This window comes from Thermobia domestica, chromosome 17 (assembly GCF_964235325.1).
Source record: "Thermobia domestica chromosome 17, izTheDome1.hap1.1, whole genome shotgun sequence".
Taxonomy (NCBI): domain Eukaryota; kingdom Metazoa; phylum Arthropoda; class Insecta; order Zygentoma; family Lepismatidae; genus Thermobia; species Thermobia domestica.
Window position 1 is genome coordinate 71,052,133 of NC_137470.1, and position 22,283 is coordinate 71,074,415.

A 22,283-nucleotide genomic window follows, 5' to 3' on the forward strand; every position below is an offset into this window, starting at 1 on the left:
ATATCAAACCACAGACTCTTCACACCAGAAATTAACACACTGTCGCTAAACTACTAGCATTACTAAAGTCATATTTAATAATTACTATACTTCCTACGTGAGAAAAATGTGAGGTGGCTTACGATCTGTATTAATTTCTAATCAAAGCAGAAATGAACAAACTGTTTAACTCCGGAAAAAGACCTATTATTCAGACTGGTAAGTTTTATTTCTTGTCTTGTTTTCTTCAAAGCAGACAGACGAATACCACAAATAGTAAGTTCCAAATTATTGATTAAAAATAACGAGGAAAGCAAAATGCATAAATCACAATTTCAGTATAACGCCTCAAACGTTTATGGTCTGTGAGCTAAAGAAAACTATTACAAAATCCAGCAAAATATTTATTGGATGAAGTAAAGAGAAATTAGGATTATCGCGCGAAAACAGATACTACTATCTTTATAGCAAGCTTGCACGCAATGATGTGAAAGCAACTTAAGGAACATGTACAGGAGTAAGTTTTGTGACAACTATAACAATAAATTTCATTTAGTGACTGGCAATCGATTATTTTTTCATCATTGTAAGAAAACACATTTTCACGACAGCGTGTTTCGAGCTTTTTTTCTTTTTGCCTGCTGAAGACGTAAAGATTATTCTTCCCTCCCAAGGAAGAGAAAACATGCAGTGCTGCCTTCAGAAGCGTTAAGACTGAACGTTCTATCTTGTTGTTCAAGTTATGAAAGAAGATAGAAAAATTACACGCTTTATCGGAAACAAAGAAATGATGACATTCTTAAAACTAGCTTATTTTCACAATATATCCACAACTAATCTCCGAATAAGGTGACGAGAAATCTCAAAAGGAATTTCATAAGGAAATAAGTTGATAAAAACTTAAAACACTATGCATAAAAATATGTTGATATTTATCAAATTACTTCGCATCTGAACGTAGATGTTCTTCCAGAATTTTACTTGGGTACATTTGAATTGGTGTAATATATTGAATTGTAATAATAGAAGCACGATTGAAATGAAATGAAATGAAATATTTAAGTGTTACGTCCCAGGGATATGGCAACTAGGCTAAAGAAGATGGTGATGATAAATTAGTGAAATGGTGGAATGAAGAAAGTGAGCGGAAACGGGGGAACCCCAAGAAAACCTACGTACACAATGTTTGTCCCCAAAAAGCTCATTTCACGCGATCTGGAATCGAACCAAAGACCCCATGCACAAAAAGTGAATGCTCTACCACTGAGCCATCGCGGCCCCAGAACAGGATTGTGAGTAGACAGAAGAACACTATGAAATTTCTCAGTTTACTACATGTGTTTCATCATATTTCAAACCATCATTACTTATTAGTTATAAGGCTTATTGACGATAAAATTATTTTATTCTGTTCAAATTAAAAACTGTATTAAACTTAGTTCTGACAAAACTTTCCATAAAAAATAATTATTGAACATATTATAAGAATAAACGTGAAATGGTCACTTCTGAAAATATTTCATATTCTCCTCTTCGAAACAAGATTTGTCACTACTACTGTACATTTAGGGATTTCGTTACCTTTGCTGTTTCTTGAAATGCTTGATGCTCTTCCTTCTGAGATTGAATTTCATATACACTACAACCAACATGAGCATGCGCCTTCAACATCACTTGAAACAAGTCTTGTAACCATTCAACTGCCTGCAAAAACAATTGGTCATTTTAGTAATTGAAAATATACATAGTATTTCGAAACAAGACCGACAAGATTCGGGTGGTGATTCCTGATACCAAAATAAGACAAAAGGTATAGACGGACTTGGATGTAGAAGTACATCCATTTAGAGTCTGACCAGCCGAAAATTTGTCTGAAAAACGCGAAAAGAGGTGTAACTCAAGAATGAAATATCGAACCGAAGTCGGGTAAAAGGTAATATTAATTATTTTTAGTCGTAGATTTCTTCGCGAGGACGGCACAAAGGTTATCTTCAAACAAACTGGAATATTTCTGGGATATTCTAACAAGAGTACACTGAGAAATAATAAACAATTACTGAATACAATATATCAAGGGACAAAAACTTTAGAATATTCTTTAAATTAGAAAAAAAAAATAACGTAAAAGGAGGAGAGAGAAAGAAAGAAAAAGAAAAGAAGGAAAGAGAAAAAAAAGAAAAAGGAAGAAAAAGAAAAGATAAAAAAGAAAAATTCAAGATTATTAATAGAACTCCAACTGACCAAAGCAGTATATATATATATATTGTAAGATTATATATTTGTGTTAAAATTTGGGCTATGTAACATAGCCTTCCTCACACACATTATCAGTAAAGGCTATGTTACATAGCCGAAATTTTAACACAAATATATAATCTTACAATATATATATATATATATATATATATATATATATATATACACTGCTTTGGTCAGTTGTAGTTTTATTAGTAAAAAAGAAAAAAAAAAACAAGAAAGAAAGAAAAAGAAAGGTGTTTGATTAACCTACTTTATTTCAGTACAGAATAAACTCGCGGAACAAATTCTATAATTCCGACGTGTCGTTCCCGTTTGCGACTTAACAATTTATGAAAAATGTATATGATGTTGTGGCTGTTCGCCATTTTTGCATGTGTGTAATTATTATTATTATTAATGCCCCCATATCGGGCTAAAAATTCTTTCACTCGCGTATCGTTTCCTTCATCTTATTCTTTAGTGAGATAATTGTTTTTCTTTGCTGCCTTCGTGCAAGTTACAAACATTCCATCTTTTCCTAGGATCTCAGTTCTCATATATATTTTTATCGTAGAATGTATCCTTTGTATATAAGTTCCTTAATTATTGCTACACTCAACTATTTACATTACTGAATTCTCTCTTCCATTTACTTCTAGACTTCCTTCCGCTCTCTCTATACAAGGTCCTTTTATTTATGATTCGTAGCTGTGTTTTCTTTGAGTTCCCTTACTACTTTTTATGTCCTAGCACGTTCGTGATGCCCTCAAGTATCGCGAGTTTCTGTATGAATTTCATCCACATTTACACACTTTTCACCGAATGTTCACAGTCAAGAAAGTTACCGTGACGATATGAAACAGTCAATGCAAGGTTATTTCGTTAAATGTTGACTACGTACGTGTTGTAAAATTGGCCTTGAAACTTCTGCCACATACCGTGTAAATCTATAAGACAAGTGTCAAGTAAATATTGACAATGTTTGGATCCTTACGTTGTATGGATTAAAGTTATGCGTACTATTCTCTGACGTATTTCCAGCACTGCGACACATTTTTACCATCTGGCTACTAGCTTATTTATTCAAGCAGCATAGAATTTTGTTACAGAACTCCAGCTTACGTATGCCAGTACTTTTCTTACACTGTTACGTCATACACAATATTTGTTTGACTAATACATCTATCAAAATCATTGTTCTTACTCGGAGAGTTTACCCTATAGTAAGATATGTGTCTGTCTTTCTTTTGAATTCTAACTGTTCTCTTCTATTTTGAGCTATGCCCAATGATTTCTACACCTTCAAATGTTGTATTTCATTATTGTTTATTTGTCTTCATTAACGTTTCGGTAGAATTCACCAGGAATTTCTTAATTTCTTTGGAAGTTACTTTTGCGCCGCCTTTGTACCACAATCAATTGTGCATTAATGGAATCGATGACAAAGTAATGAATATTAAATTTTATATATTTGATCCGATTTCGTTCGTAATTTATGGTTTTTTAAGCATTTTTTCGACAACTTTTCTGCTGGTCATAGCGCCGAAAATATTTATTTCATCAACCAGGTTGGTTTATACTGTTCGTTTAATTGATGATAAGGAATCATCTTCCGAATGTCGTCGGTATTGCTTCGCAACACCTGTATTAGTAAGTGTCCAATTTAGATTAATATTTTACTACACATTATGTCTATGAATTTGTATTTTTTAGTTTCGAAGTTGATTTAAGATCTGTACTCTCCGACCAAAGATATAGAACCTTTAACAGGTATCAAGTAAAACCTATTCACGATGTAACGAAAGACGCGCAAGACGGGGTGTAAGTATCTACAATGCACTATATGGCAATAAATCTAATATACTTGCACATGATTGTTTTTATTTTATTTAAAGAAAGAAGAAAATTTAATATATTGGGTGTACTCAATATATTAAAGCATATACATACAAAATTATAAAATAATATACAAAATGTTAATTGAATAAAAGAATAAGAAAAAGTTAACTGCTACAGAAATTGACAAATCAAATTTCCCACTTCTATTTTATGTGCTATTACGTCTCTAAAGGAAATCGGACTTCCTAGATCCCCTTTATTAATAGAGTTTAACCTACCCGGCATTCAGAGATGACAGGACTTTGGACCTCCAGAAGTCATGTCTATGTTCCGGTGTCGGGCAGATCAATTCAATGCACTTATTTCTACATTGCGAAGATATTTGTATTTCTTATGCAAAGAAAAGATAGAAAATGACTTACATAAGCAAATGCTTGTGGTGAGCCTGATTTTCGTATTTTTATTTATTTTTGTTTTCTTACTGTAACATATAAGATTTATAATTCATACTTTTAGTTAACAATACTTTTTAAATACTTTTTGATTCTTTTAACCACTGTAAAATTAACCTTTTATATACTTTGAAATTACTTTCCTCTTTGATTCGGAGTGAAAGTTCATTATAGATTTTCGGAGCTCTGTAACATGTTTGATATTTAGTTATAGATTTACTAGTTTCTTTAATTTCTAAATATCTATAATTAATCACACTGTTATCGGAATGGATTCTTTTACTATACCTAGAAATGTCAACGAGGTAATTCGACAAAAAACACGGATGCGATGTTATCAACCACAAAATTACATGATCTGTGATAGAACCAGAGCTCTTTCGCACCAAAGATGAGCACTCTGCCACTGAACCACCATGTCATCAAAATAGTTCCGTATCTTTATCGTAGTTATGAATCTTCTAGTGACATGGTAATTCGTGATAATTAACTAGTACGCTAAAGATTAGACATACTTCTTCTTACATCTTTTCTTATTAACTTTTCTAAGTGTCTTCACACACACGCTACCCAAAATTTCCAAGAATTTTAATATTCCGTCCAAACTCGTAGAAGTACGAATTCCCGCTGCTAATTTCCTCTGGATGGGTATTTCAACTGGCAGTCTGCCAAGAGGCATGCATTGATGTGAGTACATGACTTTCTTAGATTTTACTAGTTTCATTACACCATTTTCTGCTGTATCTGTGAATTTCGATATATCGATGGGTATTATCAATGTTCCATCCAACCTGTTCGCCTCATCTAACCCTTGCGATATCTACCTCTTTCTGAAAATAAAATTTCAGTAAAAAGGGCAGAATTTTTACTAAAGGAGGTCCAAGCCGAAACGCACAATCCTTCACACGCTCTAGTCAGCGGACATTCGGCAGTGCTTCCAACAATGTAAAAAAACGCTGGAATCTTGTACAAACCCGAGGTTATTACTTTAGAGGTGACGGCGAAATTTATGATTTAAGGCAAGATGTTATTATTTTACGGGGAAATTCTCGGAATTTTTAGATAGCAACTCGTACAACAAACTCAGTGAGATGAAAGAGGTTGAAGAGAAAAGAAAAAAAGGTTCCAGAAAGGTAAATATTCATTGCATTAACAAGTGTTGAAATGCAAGATTCGTCACTTTCAAGTGTTTACAAGTTCTAATACACCCAATAAGTTCAAACTTGACTTTACCTGCGATGCATCTCTTTCGTATGTTTGTATATGGGTGATCTGTTGAAGTCTTAATTTCTGTAGTTCAAGGCTGTCTGAAAATATTTGCTTCCTTGCTGTTGTTTTTTCTAATATTTCTTGAACATTCAGTATATCATCTGCATAGTTCACTTCTACTTCTCTTCCCAAAGCATCCTTCACAGGCATTGACAGAATATCCATCAATTTCTCTCCTTCCTTCTGAACTTCCAGTTCAATTTTTTCTGTAAATAGAAAAAGTATCAGTCAAATTAAGTGAAATAATTTGTAATGCCAAAGACAATCAAAATCATTGGGAAACTAGATTTTTTTTTTTTTTTTAATTGGCTGTTCCCAGTCATTCGTGTCTATTAAGAGAGCTAAATGTCAAATATATGCAATGGAACTTGTCAAGGTTAATGAATTTTGTTTTATAGAAAACTACTAAACTTAGATATGTAATCAATTTGCAAAAAAATGGCAGCTATTTATTATTGCTGTTGTTACATGAGTGGATATCTTCACAACATTGTGAGAAATTAATCAGGTGACCATGTTGAGTTTTGAAGTTTCACTGTATTATGCTCTTCTAAAACTGAGCTCATCCGTGTCTAAGTGGTTAGCGTACGCGCCTTAGGCGTGGGAGACCCGGGTTCGATTCCCGGCGGGAGCTCATGTGGTTCACGTTAATCAGTAGGTCCACGTCTCATATAGCCTCGCTGCTGAACGGGATGTTAAACCCAAAATCAACTTAACTCAGCTCTTCTAAAAGTAAGAAACTAAGTTTCTTCATTATATATGCATGTATTTTGTTGCTACTCTTACTATACTACTTACGCAACTTTAAAGTATAATCTCGTGATTATCTAAACTACTATATCATAACTTGAAGTGCGATTTTGCTTTACATCCCCTGGAGAACACAGAAGTTGTAAAGAGATCGGAAATCTGAAAGATCCGAACCACCACTAGGATTCTATGTCCCAAGATATGTATTCTCCAGCAGAGTTCCAAAATTTGATCGCATGCACTCTATAACGCTAAGAGAGGAACCCAATATTATACAGTACAAAAGCGAAGCGTATTTAATCTCTTAATCTTGAGCTTATTCTGTCACAAGGAAATTGTCACTAATGACCAGAAACTGAATCACAGAAGCATAGTAGTTACATTTTGAACTGTCATGAAATATGGTAAACGACAACTGTTTTGTTGTTATGAAGTTTCGTGTGTGAACTTATACAGGGTATCCCATTTATAACACAACCCAGAGTGTGTGGGGGGAGGCGGGAATTGTATAAATTTTGTCCTGGAAGTGGTACAGTCCGCAGCAAAAAACCTGCAACATGAGCATGTAAGTTTATTGTGAAACTACGCCTAATAGCCCAGGAATCAATATAACGTTTAAATGGCACGAATCACAGGAGACACCTCGGCGTCCTCCCCTGCACACTTATTTTGGAGCAAAAGACTTAGTCGTTTCACAATAAACTTACCTGCTCATGTTGCAAGTTTTTTGCTGCGGACTGTATATGTATAATTCTTATAACGAATTGAAGCATCGTTCATGCTCGTATCTTTGAGCCTAGAAACAACACATCGAGTTCATTAGCTTACATGCAGTGTTTCTGGCTACATCTTGAACTGTAATTTTTCTATCACAATATTGCAAGCAGTGATTATATTCAATGAGAAAAAGCGAAAGGGCTATTACTCACCGAAAATATATATATATATATATATATATATATATATATCAGAATTTTGTTCTACATGCAACAGGTAGCACTTTCGGAAGATACTACTTCCTTCATCAGCCTGTGATAGACTTCAAATAGGATAAAAACATGAAGGATGGTTAAAAAATGGTTAAAAGGTAAAAAAAGACTTGTTTACACTGACAGACAGAACATTTGTTTTTTACTGACAGAAGATTGTTTTTTACATATCCTAACCTTTTAACCATTTTTAACCATCCTTCATGATTTTTTTTATCCTTTTCGAAGTCTACCACAGGCTGATAAAGGAAGTAGCATCTTCCAAAAGCGCTACCTGCTGCATGTAGATGATGATTCTTTTCTTTTTTTTCTTTTTTTCTTTTTTTTTTTTTTTTTTTTTTTACGGTGAGTAATAGCTTTTCCGCTTTTTCTCATTGTAATTTTTCTTTTTACAAAGCATCGAGAATGGTACGCAACACACGTGTACGGAAATGTGGAGAGTAACTTCCACCTTGAGTGGATGGAGTAACTCGGTAATTGTAGTGCTGAAAGAAAGAATCGTTAATTTTCAGTTACCCAATCAGTAAATAAACTTAATGACGAACTGATGAAGTCGTAATTTTCTTAAATTCACGCTGTGCATTAACAACACTACTGGTGTTTAAGTGCAACAACACCTGTATTTCCTTACCGTTCAGTAAGTACGCCAGAAATTTTTACTTAGGGGGGTGTACAAAATAAAAGGGGGGGTGCTCTCAGAATAGTGATATAATTTTTAAACAAACTCAAACAAGAAAACAACATATTTTGTTACGCAACTATTGCAATACTATTATTATTATTATTATTATTATTATTAATAATAATAATAATATCAACTCTTTGCAGCGGTAAATTCAATAAGGTTCACACATTTGGGCATTTATTATTATTATTAAACTAAGTAATACAGTGAAACCCCTCAAAACGGACATCGGTGGAACCGATTATTTGTTCGTAAATGAGAGGTGTCCCTAAAAGGAAGGGTTCTCTCTCACAACACCACATCACACATATTTATGGCATGGAAAAATAAGAAAGTTTGTCCTCTTACGAAGATGTCCACTATTGAGAGATGCCGGTTAAGAGGGGTTTCGCTGTATTAGGAATTAACCTCCAATATTTTACCTAGTAATTACATGTGAATTGATTACATACGAATTATTGTAGTCTAATTATTTCGCAAAATTCTGCTATTATTTCAATTTATTCACCCCAGCAAGTTTTAGTGGGTGATTTATTTTTTCAAAATATTAATTAGGAAAAAATTCCCTCGTTCCACGCTGAAATCACATTCGTTTAGCAATTAATACTGTACATAGTTCCAATTTCATTTCATTTAATATTCTAACCCTGTTGTCAGTGGCGTATTTACGATTTTGTTTCGGGGGGCTTTGCTAACTTTCGGGGGGGGGGGGGCTTTGCCTGAAAAAGTGAAAATTGTGCAAGATATTTCATATACTTTACTATAGTAAGTAAGATTTCGGGGGAGGCTTAAGTCCGGAAGCCCCCTAAATACGCCACTGCCTGTTTTTAACGTTAATTGTTGTAATATTAATTGATCTCTTAATCTCCGTTCCTGCCCCCTCCTGGCTACGTTATTGGCTCTGAATATCTTTCATAAGAAAATTATTCATTGATTTAGTTGTTTTCCAGGAATCCAGTTTTCCAATTTACAAATATGTTGTATCTTTCTGTTTTGTCTTATTTAATATACCCTAATTTTAATAATCCCATGGCTCATAGTGGTCTGATCTCTTGTAAATAGTTGAAAAGTGACCAAAAATGGCCAAAAGCACACAAAAAGTGACCAAAATCTCATCATGCCTCTTTTTACCTTTGTCAATTTCTCCATCACCTCTCTCTTTGTTTGTTCTTTTGTTTCTTCTTTACTTCTTTTTGATCTTCTTCTTTTCTTAGATTTTCAAAGTATGCTTTGTAGTTACGGTAAGCAGACTTAGCAGATGTAAACAGCTTCTGAGTAAGTGGAACCAGTTCTGATCTATTTCCGAATTTCTTCATCCCAGACATTATATTTAACTTTGCATTAAGAGTTCTCAAAAACGTGAAATATTCAAATTCATCATCTACTCTTAAGAAGAACATATAAGAAGCATAACACAAGACGAACATGATGAACCACACAAACACACTCACACAACGTTGAACGGAGCGTTAACTATTACGAGAGAAAACTAAAAGATTATTATGATAGAAGAAAGAATAGACACAGAAGAGTTCTCAACCCCACCTTGTGAGCTTAAGCATCCACCAACCGCCCACTGTGCTTTAGAAAGAATAAAAGCTGAAGTGAGAATAAAACTGACTGTTTCACATGTAGGAGCAAGTTCTGAAGCTTTCAGAAGAGTAATGAGTAACGAATTTCTGCCTTTTTCCATTTGTTTTTATATTTTTCTTAGAAAACTGCCTATGAAAAACATAAATCACACGAAAGTCACTTTACCTCTTAAAAAAGTAATTTTTAGTGGCAAATTTGAAAAAAAAAGTAACTTTTAGTGACCAACTTGAAAAATAAAGTGAATTTTAGTTAAAGTGTGACTCGCTAAGAGCCCTGTTTTGCTCCTTGAATTTACGTGAATAAAAATATACTTTGCAAAAATTAAGCTAGCGCCAAATGCGTTCCTGCATAACACTAGACTCAGTCTAAAAATATATATAATTCTTACTTCGATCGATCTCTTCATTTCTAAAAACGTCTTGACTACACCCTTGCAACGTCCGTCCGTTGATACACCACTTGCAGAGCAGGCTCAAAACCAGGCACAGAGCTTTGGGGTCCATGAATATGTTAGGAGGGTTCAAGTAATTAAAAATTCTCTTATAAATATCTAAATTGTGCATTTTGTATTGAGCTCTGGACTGGACATGAAAAATTTAGGGAGAGCCAGGCCCTCCTTAGCCCCCTTCTGGTTGCGAGCCTGTTCCAGAGTAGCAGTTACCGACTGAATCTGGTGTAGGCTTATTATTATATTGTCACATTTTTCCTTATTGAGGAGGAGATAGGTGAATGACCGCTCAAGACGTTGCCAATTTCAGTAATCTGCATCTGTCCATCAATCTCTTTTCTCGGAAACGACCGCGGAGCCCAGGAGGGTAGGTATCAGCGGTCTGTTTTGTCAATTGTTTCGATCGAAACACCGCCCGAAACAATGATGTCATGTGGTTCTCGAAGCCGTACATGAGAACGAGGTCTCTTCATATTTTGAAGTGAAATAAATAAATAAGAATATTGCCTTCTTTCCTAAACGCTACACCTTTTTTAACTTGATGTAATAAATAACCTATATGATACTGATTGACACAATTGGATTTGGGGGAGTATTCCTTTTCCATCCAGGGGTGTGCGTAAAGAAATTTGGAGGGGTGTTAGGGGGGTGTAGATTACTCCCTGTTACCGTTTATCACATGCAATTACTGCAAAGAAAAAATGAAAAGTTTAGTGAAAATTGTGTTATTCTCAAACACCTAGCAATCATTCTATGAGGTAAGAGACCTCTGCATGCCACCAGAGAAAGGGGCAATTCATTAGCAGTTGACAACGCATTATGTTATTGTTTTTTCTCGATCATATTTAACGTTCATATTGTGTTGTTTGTTGTACTGAGTGTTTGTTGTGTTGTATTGTTTGCGTTTTATTATTTTCAATTTTTAAAAAAGAATTATTTTTTATTTTATTTTATTTTATTTATTTATTTATTTATTTTGTTTTGGTACCCCTAAGTACTCTATAGAAGAGGTCTTCACTGTTAAACGTTATTTTCATACAAATTCAGATACTAGTATAAGAGCAGAATTCCAGGAAACTGTTCACAATGCAAGTGTTCTGGATTAGTAAACAATATTTCGACTAGTTAAAAATTTTGTGAGACGATCGTACGCGAAAACAGCATGATCAACACCTGCATGTTTTTACACAAGTGTACCGCAGAACGTTGAGCACCGTATATTTCATTCATCCAGGAAGTCGGTTCCTAGGCTTGCGGCACAAACAAATGTATTTACCAAAAACTACGATTCACAGGACTATAATTTTACACTTACACGTATGTAAAAAGAAGGCAGTGCAAGAACTGAAGGGAATAGGCAAGGATTCGCGAATTAAATATTGCCGTTGGTTCAAATGTTTTGTCCGAGACCAAAGAATCAACGTATTAAACGAAGTTATTTTATTTTATGATTATTAAGGAATGAAGCATGGTTTCGTTTAAATGGATACGTGAACAGTTAGGATTCATGATACTGATTAACTGACAATCCCTATATGTTGAACTAACACAGCTGCATCTCGTAAGAGTAAGTGTGTGGCTTGCAATGTCACGACGCGGAATAATTCTTCTGCACACTACAATTGATGGCACCGAATACAGTGACCTTATCGCACAATTAATTTTTCTTCTGAAACATGACGAAGGCAATTGCTGATTTCAACAAGATGAAGCAACATGTCCGACGTCCAATGAAACGTTAGACATGTTGAAGGAAATTTTTAGTGACCGTGTACTTAATAAGTAAAATCTTATGGCTCTGTTGCTTTCCTGATTTGATATCTCCGGACTTTTCGTATCGAGTTACTTAAAACAGAAGTTTACCACGATAACATGTGAACTATGTAAGAGCATAAAACCAACATTCAGTCAGCCATTGAGAACATTAGTCTATTAACTCTTCATGCAGTTGCTGTCAATATGGTGAAACGAGTGGACTTGAGTGGGGATGAAAATGTCGGTACTTCTAACATCTGCTGTATAGATGAAATTTCCTTCCTTTTAACATGCATAGTTGCCAGAGGTATTATTAAGTATTCTGTCTGTTGGTATTAAGAAACATCATTTTCACTAAACTTTTCAATGTAGTTTCCTTGTTCTCAGTAATTGCCTATGATATAGACAGGCACAGAATATACACGTTGTTGCAGCCAAACACGAACAGGGTTGCCAATACACTGCGTAAACTTAAGAAATCAACAATCTCATTAGTTCACCATTAAAGAGGTAGTTATTGATTGTCTATCCGTAATAATGAACATTTTTTCCCCCGGTGCTATAGACCATGAGCTACTTTACCTACCCAAGGTGGAAATTATCACTCACATATCTACACAGATGTGTGCTGTGTGCCATTTTCCCGCTTTTGTATAAAAGAAAAAAAAAAATCAGGAACACTGCATATACACTAATGAATTCCATTTGTTGTTTCTAGGTTTAAAAATATTAACATAAATGAGGTTTAAATTTGGTTTAAGAATTGAACATTCATAACTTTCACTTCAAAATTTATACCTCCTCCCAAACCACCACTCCGGATTGTATTCTAAATGTGACAATACATAATGTGCTACAAATTATAAATAAAAATTTCACATCAGTTGTTTGAATTGATCATACATTTGTACAAGACATTTTATTTTAATCTTCAAAACACTACTAATAGGTAGTACTGTATTATCTACTTTTATTTTGTGTCAGTACTTATATTCTCATAATTAGTAATGAGTTCCTACACCTCTTAACACATGGTAATGTTTAAATAGGTCTAGAAAACAGTACCTAATATAAATCTAAATACATGGAATATTGTCTAGGACTTAGGGAGATGGTAACCCTAGAACTGAATTTTCCACATAAAAGACCTTCAAATTTGTCATGTGTTTAAGTAGTCTAAAATAAAAAAAATAAAATAAAATAAAATAAAATAAATCAACTTCATTGTGAAATACAATCTCATTATGGTTCAGATCAAGCCGTTCAAGAGAAACCTAGAGGGGAAACAGTTTTATTCAGAAGGACTGGAGACTCGTTTGGAATACCCATATAACATAAAATCGATTGAATAATTGAACCACTGATTGGAAAAAGTGAATAAGTGCATCAGACCTAAGTTTCCAAAACACAAAATATCCTTCCCGAGGCGTTGTTTGTATTTGTTTCAAAAAGTGTATAATTGATTACTTGTAGCAAAAGAACTAACAAACACTAAGACAAGAAGAAGAACCTTGTATTGCAGCACTGCAACTGGTTAGAAAAGCTTAAAAATTGGAAAAAATATTCCCTTTTTCCAATCAATTAAGAGTTGGACGCACTTGTAATTTTGTGTAGAGTATGTAATGTGCAGTTTCTGATAGAAAGCTATGAAAATGTACATGTTGAATGCAATGTTGTATGTTAATCTTGGATATATGTATCCAAACTGTCACACGTGTTAGGCTTCAAACACTTTTATTGTCACCGTTCGTTTTTCTGTACAGCACATTTTATTCGTACAGCAAGGAAAGTAATACAATAGACAACTGAACAAAACACGTAGCAAAATACGTTGTCACAGTAGAATGGGTTTACATAGGGTCCTATCCGTGTGTACCTTCGTCTTCTACAGTTCCTTGGTCAGTGGTCTTCCATGAACAAATCATCTCATAAAACTGTTTGTATGGGTCAGTTATATATTTGATAATTTGTGAGACATCGTTGATCATCTTCTAATTGATCGGGACTTGCTCATCGTATTCGTTTGACTTTGGCAGTGGAACGTTTGTGACATTACTTTTGAGTAATCGAAAAAATATCAGTTCTTAGTCCATTGATAAACTCATGAGCTTGCACATAACCTTTAGATTCTGCTTTAAACAAAGTGTCTGTATTTACTTATTTGGAATTTCACTGTTTTGTCCACAATGCTACCTGGAGTTTTCTTGTAAAACGGTTGTTATCAATGTTTAAAATCTAAGATTTCTTCATTGACATCCTAGTAAACCTGAAATGGAGTATCAGTCTTTCTTGCATTCGCAATCATATAGTTATACTGTGCTGGTAAATAAGTTCGATTGTGTCGTTTGAGTTCTCGTTTGATTACAGCGAAATTTCGGAAAAAAACTCTGACCTCTGACAGGCAAATATTGCTGTATAATAGTGAACCGTTTTGACACGGTCAGGCTGGAAAGCACTTTTGTCATTGTACGGTTGCAGTTTTGACCACCACTTGTATCACTGAAAACATGTAAATTTGTCACTGATTGGGGCAAAAAGTTCTCTATAGATTGTGCAATGCGAAGACAAAGCGAACTATCGTAACGACAGCAGAGAGCCCTAGCGGCTTTCTACTTATACACAGTCTTGCAGTTGTGGTGGTGGTGTCTTGCAGGAAATAGGAAACGCAGTTATTCCCTTATTCTAAACAGCGAGAGATTTCGCCATCTACATTGGTCACAGAGTTGTCCAAATATTCATATTTTGTATCCAACGGTGTAACTGTCAAAGGAACACATCTGCTATCTCAGTTTAAAATCGTAAAAAATTGTACTCATTTCCTTTTTCCAATCAGTGGTTCAATTACAACTAACATTACTCTTACAATTAATGCAAAAGAATAAATTTCTTACCAATTTCTGTTTGATTGTCTTGGAGATCCTGAAGAGTCAATTCCGCTGATGGTATTTCTTCTATATTATCACACAGTACTAACGTTTCAAATACTTCTGCAGTCCTTTCAAGATACTGAAAAAAAAAACAATCATTGTGAGAAATTGGCAATACGAAATTAAATGTTATTCTCTAATACGCCTAGTAAAATATTAAGTTCTTAATATTATATGTAAAGCTTTCCAAAGATTATCAGTCATGGCTTTTGTCTTTCTAACATTTATTTTCATCCCATATTCTTCACAGCCCTTCCTCAGTTTTCTAACATCCTATTGATTTTCTTTTCTCAGATTCTGCAACAAGCGCCATATTGTCTACAAATCTGTATTTTATCAACCACAATTACTAAAAACTGAATTCAAAGATGAATATATTGTAGAAAAAGTTCTACGAAAGAAAGGTAATAAAGTGTATGTTAAATTGTTAAGGCTTAATGATTTACATAATAGTTGGATAGAGAGAAGTAATTAGCGTTGTAATGTAATATGTTTACCTTTTATGTATATATACGTGAAAGGTTTGATAAAAAAAATAAATACATAAATAATGATATTCTCCCAAGGAGAGTGGATATCATTTCTAATATTTTAAACGATATATGCTACGAACAGATCAAAGACAATTATTGGTATGATATATTTGGTGATTTTAAATTTACTATCGATAAACTTACAGGATATTCCTATGCTACTGAACTACGTAAAGATGGTGGAAAAAAATTTTATAAATGCTTTGCGAATGAAGATTCCAAGGAGTTGACAAAGTATTATAATAATAAGATTCGAAGTGTTCTGTATTCGGAGTACTTACAAAAAAAATCAACATATTTGATAAAATTAGCCGGTATTGAATCAAGGAATCTTTGATTATAGATGAAAACACAAGTTATTTTAACGCTACAAAATTGTGCCAGGGTGGTGGGAGGAACTTCTATAAATGGTTAGAGAATAAACAATTTAAAGAATTGATAAAATACTATGATAAAAAGAGATCCACTATTTTGACATACCGGTCTTCATATGTAGTTTTATAAATAGTTAAATTTATTATATGGATGTTAACCAAAAAAGTGGTGAAGTTTTATAATTAGCTCTAAAAACAAACAATCAAAAGAAAAAAATGAAATTTTAAATATTTCTAATAATAAACATAGCTAATATTAATGAACATTCTAATAGTTTAAACATTAAATGCTACGAACAGATCAAAACCAGTTATTTCTGTAGATTGTTTGGAAAATTTTAAATTGATTACAGATAAAAACAGATTATTTCAATGCTACAAAAACTGTTCCAAGGCGGTAGTTAAAAGGTTTGATCATTGGTTAGAGAATAAATGTCGAAAGAAATTATTAGATTATTATCAGGGAAAAAAAATAGCAGTCCCAGAATTCTGGGAAGCTAGAACCATTTATTACACAGAACCAACTGAAAGAACTAAAATAATAAATTTAATCTCTGGAACTTGAGTTTATAAGAAAATTTTCCTTGATATTCCGATGTGGTTATCTGATGATTTTTATGATAAACGTTATGATATGATTGAGTATTACGTCATCCAAGGTCTTAGATTAATATAAGAGAACAAGAAGTCAAAATTAAATTAGAAGTAGTTGAAAAATTGATTAATTTAAATTAGAAAATGAAGAATTACAAATCGAAGTTGAATTTTTCATATGAATAGCAGCAAAACCTACAGAAAATCCAGAAAAAAAATATATATAAAAAAGGATCCATCAGAAATACAAAGCAAATCCTGAGGATGAAAGAAAATTTGTAGACAAATACAAAAGATACAGTTATTAGGTTTACGAGTTCAACACCATAATATAAACATAAGTCTTCAATGCGCTAGAGAAAAATACCCAGATATCACTACACTATCATAACTATCAATCATAATTCGATTAATATATTGAATAAAGTTAAAGAAAAATACAATTGTATTGTTTGTTATGACTTATGTAGATTTAGAAAAAAATGAAGATGACGATTGTTTAATTGTAGACTTGTTTTTGAGTGTTAGAAATTCAAATTAATAGAGATGGAGAATGATTGCTATCGGATCTCCCGAATTCAGATTATTACAATATTTTCTTACTACAGACCTCCAATCTAAATAATGCCTAAATACATATAGAAACTCTATAGAAAAAAATCTTGATATTGTGAGATGCGATACCATAAAAACCTATCTTTAAATTCTAATCGTTGATACATTGAAATCATGATTTAATCTGCTCCATCAGCATAATCTCTGATAAAGTTTTGTGTGGTAATAAGCTGGACCAACAGAGTTTATTAACATGTTTTCGTACAAATTCTTCTCTAAGTTCGCTTTTACAAGATACATTCTCAAAATTATCTGTAAACTCATTAATAAAATCTTCACATAACCTTTGGTATAAAGATATCTTGTCCCAATCAACCTTATCTGCTCATTTTCTAATATCTGATAATTTTAAATATGCATAAATTCTTTTCCAATTAACCTTATCTGCAAATTCTGATAATTTTTAATGGATAATTCTAATAATCTTCTGATATTTTTTACATGATTTTCCAATTGGCTTTGTGTTGATATTTACGTATGAAATCATCTGTAATATACTCAAATTCATATTCGTCATCATACTCGTTATAACATATTTTGATTTTCAGCGAATCATTCTAATATTGATTTTTGTTTTGTTTTAAGACTATAGCTAGAAAAATAAGGGAGAAAAGTCCAGAAAACAGAAAAAAAAATTATTAGAGGAGCCTAAAAGTGACTTAAAATATAATTTTATGATGTTAAGAATTCCAGCATTTATATCCCTATATTTTTCCTCGGTATAGCTCCGTTTTGCTGATTGCAATAGTTTTGTGTTGCCTAAGTGATTGACTTTAGCATTTCTATTCCGGAATATCACGCTACGCTGCTGTTGAAAATCCAAACATCTGACGTACTTCCATCTCTAGGTGTTTCTATTAAATTGATAAATATCTGTATATACGAGTACTTCACAATTCACGTTTTAATTTTTTGGAGGGGATTTTCCTAAAAACACCTTTGTATGAAGGAAAATGGAAATGTGTTTTGCTACTAAATTATGGCACGTGGAAAACGCTGTGACCTTACAGTTGATTTCTCCACAACTACTGAATAAGTTTACCATGCTAAAACTTATTTGGTTATACTGTATTCTATTATTATTATTATTATTATTATTATTATTATTATTATTATTATTTTAGCAATCGTGGAACGATAAACTTTTGTGTCATAGGACAAGAACTACTGCCCTTACGGGAAGAGCTGTGAAAAATTTTAGAGAAAGGGATAAGGAAAGTAGCAGTAATACTAAACTTGCCACATAGCACACGGACGTCCACGAGACGTCCGAAACTGATCCGCAATGAACAACGGAACATCCCGGGATCATCCGAATTTGCTTCCGGGACATTCATAGGACCTCCGCGGGATATTCAGATGTGCGGTAATATCCCGGAAAACGGAATATTCAACGGGACCTCAAAGGGATATCCACTGGTAAATCGTGGGATAATGTGGTCCTAGGTATGTCCGGCGTGAGATTTCTCTGGGATCTCCTGTCTCATCCGGGACATTCCGTGGACATCCTATGTGGAAATCCTTTAGGGCGTCCCATGCAGGACGTCCATGGGATGTCTACTCATTGTTCCGATAATCTCGGGAACTTTATGGGATAATCGGGATCAAAATGGGACGTACTAGGGACGTCGTGTACTGTATGGGTTCAGGTTTCGAAGAATTTTGGAGCGAAAGATGTTTTCCACAGAAAGTGGAGAATGTCGAATACTCTGCGCAAAGATACATCGATATAAAATTATGCTTGCACAATAATTTTAATATTTTGAATCAGACATATTAAATGTTTCAAGTGTGACTTTCTGTAGAACCTTCTATACTGCTTCCTGTAAAGTCAATAGTTTCGGTGTCGTCTCTCTCAAAGTTGATTTTTCCACAGATTGTGAAACCGATAAAGAAATTAAGCCCGATTTCTGTTTTTCTTAATGGAAGATTTCCTGCTTGTTTTTGTAAATAGAATCACCTTGTAGCAGAAACAATATTCACATTATACACTTATGTCCAAAAAATAATAGAAACATCTTGATTGAAATGTATCCAATGTTCTCATACAGATCAACATCAGTATCTATGCCTTGTAGACATTCATAAAACCACTTTAACCGAAACAAAATCAGTCTTCCCAGACGATAATCGCAAGATTCAATTACTTATCGATGTTTACACATCTAATACGTCATTAACAAGAACGGGACTTACACAACTCACGCAGCCCCATCAAGAAAATATTATAAATCCAGTTTCCTCTATCCTTCCCCAACAACAGCTTTAAGACTATTTTCTTTTTCTTTCCTTGGGAGTATCTCAGATTGTAAGTCAGTTCATTTTTATATCATTTTCATTTTTACATCATTTCTTTCTGTACTGTAACAAGTCTAAAACGACAACAAATCCTAGTGTATTTTATTTCCTTCTAGATGACTAAGTAGATTTATTTCCTTCTAGAATAATCAATGAGTACCAAAATTGCTATTTTAAAGTATATATACACATTTTAGTTTCAAGAACCTGAAATGGGTTTCCTATGCTCTAACCAAATATAGCTATATATGTAACAATAAAGTATATTTTCAAGTATTTCCTACGCTCTAACCAAACATAGCTATATGTAACAAAGTATATTAAAGTATTTCTTGCAGTAAAGAGAAAAGTTATGCGAAACCACGCTCAGGAATTCTATCATTCTACCTACAGGTTCCTGTAATTTCTGAATTTGCTTTAAGCTTGCAGCTCTCCGCTGGAGTCTTGGTCATGGAGGTTAAAAACGGGAAGGAAAAGGATAGAAAATGGAACGGACTGACCAGGGGAAGAACTGCGTTGTACGAAAACATGCTGTTAAGTACGTCAAGAGATTACGTACTTGACAACGGGTTTTCGTTTATGATTGTTTAATCGGAGCGTAGGTCACATATTGAATTTCCCAAAGAAAGCATGAAATAAAAGTATATTATCAAATGTAAGAACATTTATCGATGAACTTTTATTGATACAATAACTGCATAATATAGACAGCAGAGCTTTCTTAATGCAATTTATTTCTATTGTTTTTCTTCCTGTTTTTATCCTATGTGACCAAGATCCAGGGGATAGTCGAAAGCTTGGAACTATAAAAATTCAGGAATTACAGAAATCTGTAAATAGAATAAAGATTAGTTAGTTTTATGTAACTTCATCAGCAGATAAGGGTACTTACTTCAGAGACTAGACGATAGAATCGTAGAGAAGTTATAAGCACATTCCGTCTTCTCTCTAACCTAGATGCGAAACTTCTGCAAACAAAATCCATAAAGTCTCTTTGGGATTTTAGATCACTTGGTACGGAAATGTTAGCCTTAGGAAGGATGTCGATTTTATGCAACAATTCAGCATACTGACCATAAGTGTCCTACAGAGAAATGAAAATTCAGAAGTGTAAAACTTACTTCCAGTAATGACAGTAGTATACACTTATTTGATGTCGTTAATTACAACACAATGTAATGAAATATTGAAAGCTGAGTACAGATGGAATTAACCCTCCCCCCTATATACTGTGACCGAATAAGTTCAACACAGTTAAGACAAGAAGGGAATTAATTTTATATTTGTGTTTCAAGAAAACTACCCAGTCTAGATGATATTAACCCTAGAATCACCAGCCTCTATTTACTACATGAATTACCAAAGGGATTGGAAGGAAGGGGATCAAATTTGCCCGGGTGATTTCTTTACGTACTATATACAGGGTGACCCAATGAAACCTTCCACATTTTAAAGGCTAATAAAGCAAAAAGTATTGCAGGTAGAAATTTATTGATTCCAAAACATAAAATGGTATTGAAAACACTTTGTAATCGATTTGTTTTGATTTGAAATGTATTTGAATGAAATGAATTTAATACAATTAGAAGACTATTTCTGAAGGTTACAGTTTGTAACTGCTCAAGGTTCTCAGACATACGAGCACTTTGAGTTCGGCTAGATTATTTTCTTCAACGCTGTCTCTTCCGATCAGGAATGTTGTCTTTATGTGGAACAGCAAACTTTAAGCAAGAAACTGTTTGCACGGCAATCATAGAACAACAGCTTTTGAAAAACATTTCGACTGTATACACGCGATGAGCTTCTGACCAAACAAATAATGACGGCTGAAAACAGCAGGAGAGTGGTGAGCGGAAGGGATGATCACTCCTGTCGTCCTTCGACTGACAGCGCTACAGAAGTTTTTTTTTTTTTTAAAAAAAAAAAAGTGGGAAGTTTTATTGGGTATTATTGACAATAACTGTATTGTCAATTGATGTGTCATTTCAACACAACAGGAGAACGGAGTAATTAAAATCAGAACAAAGTAGTTACAAACTGTTATCAATAACATTTTATATTTTCGAATAAACAAATTTCTATCTGCAATACTTCTTGTTTTATTAGCATTTAAAATCTGAGCGATTGTTTTGGGTTACCCTGTATATTAAATTTGAGTTAACATGTTGAACTAAACAACAACAACAATATTAATATATATATATATATATATATATATATATATATATATATATATATATATATATATATATATATATTCTCTTTCTTAAGTACTTCTATTTTACGTTTATTGTAAATGATTACATTACTATATAACACTGGTTACATTATTAAAGCATGGAGATGTTTGTATTACAATTTGAACTTCAGTGCTGTCTTGGCGATGTTGCTACATACCACTATTAGATTGAAATTTATCACTGCACCTATGAGACGGCAGTTTTCCACATTAGAATTATCTTCGTTTTCCTAATATGAAACTTCCTCCACATCATTTATATCATCAATATAGATTTTTAGGAGGACATTCTATATTTCTTCACTACTAACTAGTAAGATATTTGCTTGTCATCAAATACAGCCAAGATACTTTATGCACGTTACGAAATACACTACCTAAGCACAAGACACTAACATAATCGACTGTTTCAAAGTTGTCTCATTTCCACTTAAAAAAAAAAAAAAAAAAAAAAAATCAAGAAAAGTAGAAATAAATATGGATAACACTAGATAATGTGCTTGTAAGCTTCAGTAACATCTTTTTTTTCTAAACAGTGTCAGCTGTGGTCATCAAGGAAAAATGAAAAGAAATTTTGGCAGAAAGACTGCTACACCTACTACCAAAGGGAAGTTTAAAAAAATTGTCTACGCGGGCAAAAGTGATCTTCTCCCTCCTGTGGTATTCTTAGGGTTAAAGATACAATGTATAGTTTAATAATTTTCTC

At 33.4% G+C, this 22,283-nt stretch overlaps 1 protein-coding gene across 4 annotated transcripts in view; it reads right to left on the reverse strand.

Moving 5' to 3' along the window:
* zormin (spectrin and immunoglobulin domain-containing protein zormin) overlaps positions 1–22,283 on the reverse strand; it is a 799,654-nt gene that overhangs the window by 593,678 nt on the left and 183,693 nt on the right. For all 4 annotated transcript variants that reach the window (XM_081744925.1, XM_081744924.1, XM_081744928.1 and 1 more), the window contains exons 8-11: positions 20,231–20,422; positions 14,889–15,003; positions 5,742–5,983; positions 1,561–1,683 (exon numbers count right to left, since the gene is read on the reverse strand). In XM_081744925.1, coding sequence (XP_081601051.1) covers positions 1,561–1,683; positions 5,742–5,983; positions 14,889–15,003; positions 20,231–20,422 — 672 coding nt within the window. The remainder of the gene's footprint in view (positions 1–1,560; positions 1,684–5,741; positions 5,984–14,888; positions 15,004–20,230; positions 20,423–22,283) is intronic.